The 10,121-nt window shown below is 45.6% G+C and overlaps 1 protein-coding gene across 1 annotated transcript; it reads right to left on the bottom strand. All coding sequences in view use genetic code 11, as the record gives it.

The window, feature by feature from the left end:
- Positions 1-4,406: 4,406 nt before the first annotated feature.
- EGR_09042 (hypothetical protein) lies at positions 4,407-5,651 on the bottom strand (the record flags this gene model as incomplete). The annotated part of the gene is made up of 1 exon (XM_024498291.1): positions 4,407-5,651. The coding sequence occupies one exon, from the start codon at positions 5,649-5,651 to the stop codon at positions 4,407-4,409; it is 1,245 nt and encodes a 414-aa protein (XP_024347299.1).
- Positions 5,652-10,121: the final 4,470 nt, after the last annotated feature.

Genomic DNA, 10,121 nt, shown 5'->3' with positions numbered 1-10,121 from the left:
GTCGTCGTTACGTAAGTACGTCGTATATATATATATATATATATATATATATATATGTGTGCATAAATATAGATGCCCTAAATTCGTGTGGTAATTTCCATCACATTTATGTATGCAAGTTTTTGTCGAAGTATTTATTTCGTGTTAGAAATGGAGCACATGCATAAAAATACAGGCATGCATGGGTGATGGTATTTAGTGACGGTGAAATCAAGTATATGACAGTGGAAGACATCGAGGCTTGACTGCTGAAGGCTGACTTCTATGTAAAAGCACAATGTGCGTTGGCAGGTGACGTCTACATCAAAGTGGGCTCCGATCAGACAATCACAAATAATTGGATGGATTATAACTCTTCTCACAATCCACCCACACACCGCCATATTGGGTAGTCAAATAACGCATCGTACGGCATGCCATTTCTACATTCATATTCGATATCAAAATATGCGAGCGACGAACCACCTGTTCATTGTCAGTAGACGTCTGATTGAGGGGCAAATCCTCGTTACAAGGTGGTCATTGAGCCACTGCATCTAAACTTCGTTACTCAAAACAGAAGCAATAAAAAATCGAGTCAGTATTTTGTTTTAAAACGGTTGATTTGTCACCGCCGGAATGGAATTTTGCGCATGACTGCCCTGATCAAATGTTGGTCATGCCTAGGCCTTAGGAGCTGCAGAAACTCAGAGAAGTCATGTGATTTGGCACTTAGAAGCTTTGAACAAATTTCTGTCTTATAGTTCGCACCTAGCAGTGGCAGCGGAAAAGCCCGACTAAACGCAACCGTGAAAGCAACTTTTCACATTTTTTTTTAATTGAGACCCGACTAAGTCCACTACTAACTTTCTTTCCAAAGCCTCTAGCCATGGTGGAAAATGCATTCGTTTGGCTAGCAGCGGTTGTGAATAGCGAACAACAGGAAATGGTGAAGCCAATAGCAGACAGTACCAATTACATACCAAAGTAGGCCCCCCTGTTAATTAGGTGACTTGTGCACAGAAGATGAAGCTAACCGGCGGCCTTCGCCTGTCCCAGGGAGTAATTTTTGTCCAAAAATGAAATGCTTTCTCAAAGCAAATACCCTAGATCATCGCATACCGGTGTGTGCATGTGTGGTGAGATGGCAAACAGAAGATGACCGCCGGAATCTCCTCAGACTTGACTGCCAATTTCAACACTAAAAGACGATAATGTCCAGCTCTAGGCCTCTCCGTATCCCCTTCCACCATCAAACACGATGGTCTAGTGTAACCGCTGCCAAAAGGTGACAAGCTTTGCCTAGAAAAATGCAATTGGATGAATTCGGAGGAATAGGACGAGGAGAGGTTTTGCAGTACGAAGTGAGTTGTGTGGTACGAGGCATAAGAGCTTGAGGTGTTTTCGTCAAACGGAAAAAGCAGTTCCACCTGGTTGGTTGAAACTGGCTGTTGTACTGGAAGTTCTGGTTGTTCGCCTTCAAGTTACCTCGAAATGAATCAAACGTATGAATCTTAGCAGCAATCGTTTGGCCTTCAGAAAGTGAACAATTGGGCCCAGAATCTGTCACGCACACATGCACAGAGGAAGCATCGTCTTTCTTGAATGAAGTGATTAGTGGAGGATAACCAACACTCTAGGAGTGTCGGAATTCCAAGACCATTTCTCAAGACAAGTCTGTACGTCACTCAATCAGTCAGTCAGGCATTTTATTCCTCTGTGCGTCTATCAGCAGGCGCTACTTTGGTAGTAGCGTAAAGCGTAAAGACAAATACCCCAGTTTCACTACTGAATGGCAAAATTGAGTGTAGTAGAAGAAGGGAATGAGATGCGAATGAGGAAATCTGTGATGATATCTAATAAAAGGGCTGAAAACGGTAGCTGTCTCGGTTCTGTGTTCTCCAAGATCATTGTTAACAAGTGAACCATGCGGAAAGGTTCGTTAAGGAGACGTCTACGGTGTCTGTACGGCGACGTTGATGAAGTGAGCACGCAGTACCTTCACCTCTCTAGTAGCTGGATAGAACTCAGGTAGACTAGCATGATGAACGGATGGATGGGTGGATGGGAGGGTGGACGGGTGAGTAAGTGGGTGGATTCATGAATAAATGGAAGGATGGATACCAATTTCTTCAAATTGGGATTCCTGCAAATGGTTCGCGAATGTCATGTGATCACATCACTTTTTGGCATGGGTACGGTGGTTTATGCCCTTTTCCTAAAGGTGTAACACTCCTTTCCCTCCTGTTACCTTCAAATAAACGAATTCACAAAGTATTTGTCAGAAAGAGTGTCACTGTCGGCAAATTTCATTAGCATTTTAAATGTCAAGCAAGTATGATTTGCCTTAGAGGTCATAGCAATGACCTTGCAAGCTGCAGGAACTTGTAAATTCTAGGTCATTGAAATCATGGATTAAGTTTCTTCACCCCTCGGCATGGTACTCTCTAATAGATTCCTCTTCTTCCAAATCCTGTAGATATGCCTCAAATTTGTCCACTTTACATAATCAATTTACTTCGGTTTCAAAACAGCAGGAACCTCTCCTCTTATGTATGCAGAATTTGAAGTAGATGTAGGTTCTAGGCATATTACTCAGGCCGCGTTTGAATACTCACCTGGAAGGTAACGCTGTGTGGTGGGGCATTCATTGCCAACGAATGCGTTTCCTTTTACACCAATCGTGTACCTCAGCTGGGCATTCGACCTTCTGCTGGTCGCATTTTCGTAACTTGAGGAGACAGCAAATCGTCGCTATGCCCAATACCTCGCTTTGGAGATGGACTTGTCGGCTGGTGAAGTGTGGACCCACTAACCGTCAAATGTTCTGCCCGCATCAACGCACCCGCCGTTGGGGTCACAGATCCATGATGTATCATCATCTACTCCTGGCAACTCTGATGGCGCTAAATAGTCAGAAAACAGACTGATCGAGATGGACGACTACATCGTCTTTTGAACTCCGAGATTTGAACCTTTGCTCAGCGGATCATCCCTCCGGCCAAGTCGGAAGTCGCTCAGCCATTCTGCCATGCTAACAACTCATACAGCTTAAGGGAAAACTTGGAGTGCTGTCCTGATGGCATTGGAAACCAACCCACTCCCGCCCTAAAGGACAATAACTAAGGGCTAAAACTTGCCGTGACGGAGAAATAGCATCTGCTGCGGGTGGGAGGATCTATATGTCCACCTGTAGCAACCATCCAGTCCCGTGCTCTGCAGAAATGCCATCAACAACTGAAGCGACACTGGGTGTGAACCATCCGGAAAAGTTCGTTACGGAGCTCTCTCCGGTACCTGAATGAAGACTTCAACTAAATAGTCAAATACGTCCTTCACTTCCCTACTGGCAGGATGGAACCCACGCAGACAGATATAGTTAGGCAGCACTGAAGTGACAAGGAGAAAAGGAAAAATAAACGCGATACCTCATCCTCACAAACCTCTTTTAAGCTCCGTCCTTTGTTATGTAGCTCTGCTTTCGAATCGATGTGCTACAACTAGCGATGAACATATGCGATGGCCTGCACATTCCACTCCCGCCACCCTAAAATAGTTCCGGAACAGGATAAAACCCCAGATCCAGTAGAATTCCCAGACGAGACCAGTGACACTGCTGTCAGATATCTTCTCATTTGCACGGAAATCCGATGGCTAGTGTAGTTGGCTCATGGTTGTTTTTCTGACAGCACCGACTACGTTGTGATGGATAACGCAGGGGGTTAAGCGAAGGGAGCACCAGAGAAGACGCCCAAAGGAGGAGAGGGGAGTTATGCACTACTTTAGTTATTTGTTTAGCTCTTCATATTGGCTTCGTGGGCACTCGAACCTCCTCTTTAAACTTCTCCTGGTTGAACAATAGCCTCTCAGCACTTCTTTACATCGGCACTACTTATTCCACCCTGGCAGTATTGGCTTCTTCCCTCTTTAAGAAAGACTCCAGACACTACACTTGAATAAAACCTCAATAAAATTTGCATAGTACTCATGATAACCTAAAAAAGACCTATTAGTTTATTTCCCTTTGCATGAAAGGTTTTGGAGGTCTAAGATACTACTCATTTATCTTTAGTAAACTGCTGCCATTCCGTCAAAGGCGAATTTATGGGGTAAATAAAGCATGAAATGGGAAATCAGATTAAGCGAAATACCAAAGAAAATTATTTTATATTCCATCAAAAGTAGGTGCGCAATTTCTCCGGTACTCAAAATAAGGAATAAAGGTTGTTCCACAAAGAAATCCAAGATTAAATTTATACAGAAACACTCTACTCATGATAATACATAAAATTTAAGCAGTATATTGGAAGAACACTGCGATTACGAAAACCAGTTTTATAAATACCAAAATAAAGTAACCAAAACATGTGCATAAATAAATCTGAGATCAACAAAACCAAATTTTTAATAAAAAACCGCCAAGTCCACTAGTTCTCAACGCCTTCACGAATCTTCTCCTCGGGCATGATGGCACAGTTCCAGCTGGCGTCCTCCCGAACACCAAGCGAGTTCAGCAAACGCACCAGCGCATTATTCGAATCCGTGGGGCATGACGTCTCTCCGCCAGCAACTTCGAAGTTAACGCCCAGCACCGGTCCCCATTTGGGTGACCAGGCTCGAATGCGTCGCACCAGCAGCTCCTTCGAAATCATTTGCAAGTCGCCCGCAAAATTACAAAATGTCAACTGATGTCCCAGCCAACAGCACACAGTAGGTCGTTCCACAAACGCACAGATGAGAACATCCTCCTCAACCGGGTGTTCACTACTGCGGGATTTACTCCAAATCTGGGTCCACAGGCTCGGAGGTGGATCGTCAATAAATATTCCGCGTTGAGACAAGAATCGTTTGAGGGAATGAACCTCGAAGAGACCGGGAAGGGGGTGTATTCGCACCGAGTGTTGGATAAGAACTATGAGACCCGCTGAAGGCGTGTCAGAATCAGAAATATCCGCGGACAAGCTAAATAAGAGCCCCAGACGCCCATGTCCATCTTGTGCGTCGCGCGCTTGGGCATACTGCAACACGTCAATTCCCGGTTTTACTGGCAGTGTGCGGACGTCTTCTTCCACCGGCTCGTAAACATCAATATTCAGGCGCGACTTCATCTCCTCCGGACCGTACACCTCGAAGTAGTGGATGAAAGGAGGCGATGTCGAGACGTTGGTAAATCCCAAATGCGAGTAGATTGCATGTCTTTCAGCCGTCTCTTGGTAAAAAAGCTTGATGTATTTCATTGACCTCTTTCTCGCCTCCGCACGAATACAATTGAGGAGGCGTCGACCTTGACCCTTTCCACGGAACTGCTCGCGAATGAAGAATTGGTCGACTAGGAAACCTCTCCCACCAAAGTGCAGGTCGTAGTCTTCGGCGAAAGTGATGTAGCCCACAACCTGCTCTTTTGGTATTGCTAACCCTTGTTCGTTCCTACTTCTCCTTCTTCCTTCACCTTCACGTTCTTTTTTCTCTTCATTTACCTTAGCGTTTTTAACCTCGTCTATTCTCGATGTGAGAACTTGAAAACGGACGAACTTTTCGGTGTGGATAGACATGAACCCCTCCGCGCTTATGTTCGTGTCATCTCCCAGATCGTTGTGTTCTTTCAGAAGGTCTTTTGACTGTTGGTAAAGTTCTTTGCAATCTGCATCCTCGGAGGAACGAATTGCAAACATCACAGGCGTTTCCTTTTGACAGCGTTGCCGGTGATATTGGCGGTGGTGGTGGTGGTAGTTGACAAGAGGTTAACTTGGCGATGGTTCAGGGTGTATGCACTCATTTCATCAGGCTGGAAGAGGCGCATTTCATTGACGCGGGGGGAGGCGGCACCGCGTGGGGGAAACGAGGTCGCCGACGCAAGTATCGACCACCCGGCGTCACGCGACCTTTTCAAGGGCGTGATGCGATTAGTCAAACGAGAGGGTGGCAAATCAAACCTATAGTTAGTTGGCATGGCCGTGAACAAGAGGTCACGAAGATTAAAGGGGATTCATCGATGGGCACTTGAATTGACTAGAGCACACAATGATCGAGAAAGAAAGATATTCGACCTCGTTTCGTTGTGAGACAGAATTTCTCCCAAATTCGAGTCCTAGCGTAGAAGACACAAGGTGCCAAGAAACGGGTTGTCAATCGCACGACCTTCAAGAAAGAGTTGGACGTGAAGTTTAGAGATAGTTTCGCCATCAGCGAACAATTTCTCGAGAAGGATAATGAACGCAGACCCTAGGTTTCGTCTTTTTGAAGAGGCCCGAGAGACGAGATTCCTACTCCCAAATACTGTTTGATAATGGAATAATCTGCGCAACCTTCCTTACTTCACATGGAGGGTTCCCCAGTTCTGGTGAGACGGCGGAAGGGAAGGTTAGACTGCCAACCCTTTCCGCCTTGGCTTTCGAGGAAGTAGAGATATCAGGAAAAAACATCAACCAAACCGGTTGTTTTAATCAAAAGAGTATCGAATATAAATAACCAATCAAAAGGTCTGCGGACACGGACTTATAACTGTGTTGATGATGGTGAAGACACGAAATTGAATGCCTGTTTTCTTGGGATAATCAAACATCTCTAGAGTTACTTTTCAGTAACTGGGCAATTTAAGTTCTTCTTTGGTGTAGGCACCAGTGCGCCTCATTCGGACCTGGTTTAGCGTCGACAGTCGTGCATTTCAAAGATGCTGGAAACGAGTCCTCACTTCCCAGTCTGCTGTCACGGTGGGCGCCCGCTTTCCCCATCATTTGTGTACACAGTGATTACACGACTGAATGGTACACTGGCGTTAGGTTACTTCCTTGTTTGTGGTTTTAACTGCAGATTTAGAAAAACAAACATTGATGTATAAATTTGGTTCATTACCTCCATTCGTTGTTTACTTGTGCCCGCTGGATTCCCTAAATGGATTAGGCCAACTCGGACTTGTTAATGTTGACCTAAGCAACTACCTCCCTTATTTCTGCCCACCAATTCTGCTCCTCGTGATAAGCCTATGACCTTACGTAAGTAAACACAAAAGTTTTGGAAACAAGATTGCTAGGTTTTACGGAGGTAGTTTTGAGCAATGCATTGCCTGATCCACTTAAAACATCTTGAATGAGAGATGCTGTCAAAGTGGATGGAACTGAGCAGGCAAGCCCCAAGTCACCTGCAGTACCATTAAAGTGGAAGATAACACTGCCAATTTCCTCCTGTCAACTCCCAACCTAATTGAACTTACGAATGTGGCCAAGTAAGCAAGATCTGTACCGCAGCTACTAATTTGAAATGAGTAGCGACAGGTTGTATTCTAGATACCGACATACTACTGATTACTTTATAGCCGGTACAAGTCCACCTAAGTTGCGGATATTTTGGACCTGACATGGATACGAAAACATATGTCCTCGATCCACCCCAGAAAGGTTTTCGTTACTAGTGACACGTGAAGTCGTTCGTTAATTGAATCACAACAAAAAGGGAGGATCACTGGTCGAGCATTACGTGCAGCGGGGCCTGAAGACAATCAAAGCGACCCGAGGTAAGGCTTGAAATAAATGCAAACCAGATGCCTCCACCACTTCTTGCCAAAATCTCACCAAGCCCGTCACTTTCCCGAATGCAGTTGTCCTTCTGCATTCAAGTGCCATCCAACCATGTGTGATTTGGCAGGGTGGAGCATCTGAATTTGTCGGGTCGAAGAATCAAATCTTTCAAAATTCATTTCACATGCTCTGTGAAAGGGGATTTGAAAGTGGAAACAGATACTGTGGAAATTTTGGGAGAATTGGAGACGAACTTTGAGCACGACCTACTCAACCAATTGAATGACCTAGTTCTAGCTCGCCTCGCCTACGGAGAGTTCAACCGGGCCCCTACCCAGAAGAAGGATGTCGTCAGGTGCAGTGAGCGTTAGCAGGAAGTACCTTCTAGAAATGGTTCAAAAAAACTTGATTCGGAGAGTTAACAACCAGGCAGTTGATGTACCACGTTGAGGAGGACCGCCTATTCCGCGCCACAATGAAGTCATTTTCCCATTGGCTAGAATGTTTCAAGATTGACGTGGCAAGACCAACCTTCAGTAACGTAATCTTCAACGCAAATGCAGAAGCTGAGCCAGTGGATGCAAACTACATGCACTAACACACGCCAATAAGTTGCCAAGACCATCAATCCCATATTCATCACTCACCTCGATGTCTGTTGCAAAAACGAGCCATGATTTGACTGACTGGTCAGTTTGTGATGGAAAATGACGTTTTCTTTTGCAACAGCTGTCAACTGAACGGACATTTCATTGGCCATCTTCCAGCACATCCATTGATTCGCCACCAGAAGACCATGTTTGCCCTTGATCCGTGTGGTGTAAGGAAGGCGCAATCGCACACGACCCAGTTTAGATTGAAGGTCAAACAATTAGGGCAGGGGTATACTTACTCGATGCATATTCTGTGGAGGGATCGGTTCAAGGAAAGCCCTCGTCGTCATCTTGCAAGACACAACACGAAACCCTGTACCATGAATCGCAAAACTTGTCCTTGGGAATAGCTTGCACGAAAATTTAGGATAAGAGGGAGGTATCGCCTCGTCTTCCTCCTTTCCGCCCCAGTCCCGTCTTGGGCAGGAATGCTGTTAGCAGCTGAGGCAGCACTGGCTGTGAACCGTCTCGAAGAGTTCTTTACGGAACTGTTTGCAACACCTGCATCAAGAAGTCAATTAAGTGAACACACGAAACCTTCTCCACCTCTCTACCAGTTGAATAGAGGCCAGATAGATTTGTGGCTGGGCAGCAATGAAGTGAGAACGAGGGGGCAAGGAGGAACAGACGTGTAACCCTGTCCCACAAAATTATTCTAAACCTCATCCTTTTGTGCCAGTGTTCCTACGACCGGCGATGGACACGCATGATGGTCGGCACATTCTCTCTTCCCCCAATACAGTTTCAAAACAGGACGCAACTCCAGATCCAGTGGAGGGATCAGTGGTGTTGCAGTCAAATACCTTCTCAGTTGAACGCGAATTCGATGCTTGGCGTGGTTGATTCATGGACATGTTTCCCTACAGCATCAACTATGTTGTGATAGCCGATGCGGGAGGTTGACCAAGGAGAGCACCGAGGAGGATGATAGAGAGAAGAGAGGGCAGCTACGCAATACTCAAATGGATTTTCAACTCTTCATTTTGATCTTGCGACCACTGAAGCTTCCATCTTTGTACTTCCGCTGGGCAATATGGCTTCCGGAGTATGCCAGCAGTCCGCTCAGCTCCACTCCACGTCGGCAATACGCACTCGCCCCAAGTACTACACTTTCTTCCATCGTCAGAGAAGTCGTGAAGCGCAACGGTAGACCCAGCCCCTTTGTACATCCAGTGACAGCCTGTTTGTATCCCCTGAAAGCAGATCACTTAATCCAATCGCAAATAACTCAGCAAACAAATGAAAAATGTCCGGATTTAAAGTTTGACAGCTCCAAAAACTTACCTTTCAAAATTACATCCTCTTCTTCAAGTCCGAAAAGGAAGTTCCGGGGATGGCAGTGTCCAGGTATCGTTTCCCAAGGAAAAAAGCCGGCGTCATTCCAATCCCTAATTATACCTTAAATATTCTTTGGACCCCTTACGCTTGAAAGTGGAAACCATCCCAACCCCTCTGTAGCAAAAAAGGCGGATGCAGCTTTTCAAAGATTGTGAATCCGCAGAAACGCCACTTCGTAGTGAGATAGCCTAGGACACCTTCGCCGTGTTTTTTCCCATTCGGACACTTCCCTGATCACGTTACCCTGGGTAGTTTGACCTCTTTTTCTACCCGCACTTTTAGTTACACGGACGCGTCAATCTTCACAGGCTGTACTTCTACGTGGCAGTACGGTGCCCCGGTGTTATTCTGGAAATTCAATTAATACCACATGCGGTCCATGGTAAGAAGCTATCAATGACTACCCTCGATTTCGCCTTTTAGCTGATTACATTCTCCATAAAGACTCACTACGACCGGATTGACACTCCTTCAACTGGCGACAATACACATGTGCCTCTTGGAAGCCTAAAGGGGGGCGTGCATGCCGAACAGGGGCTTCGCGAATTGTGAAGGAAAAACGCATTTCAACAGGCGGGAAGTAAGTTTGGTTTTCACGTAGTTTTAGCATTTAGAATGGCTGCACAAACATGAATAG

Source organism: Echinococcus granulosus (genome assembly GCF_000524195.1).
Source record: "Echinococcus granulosus chromosome Unknown EG_S00129, whole genome shotgun sequence".
NCBI classification, from domain to species: domain Eukaryota; kingdom Metazoa; phylum Platyhelminthes; class Cestoda; order Cyclophyllidea; family Taeniidae; genus Echinococcus; species Echinococcus granulosus.
This window is presented reverse-complemented; position numbering and strand designations above follow the sequence as displayed.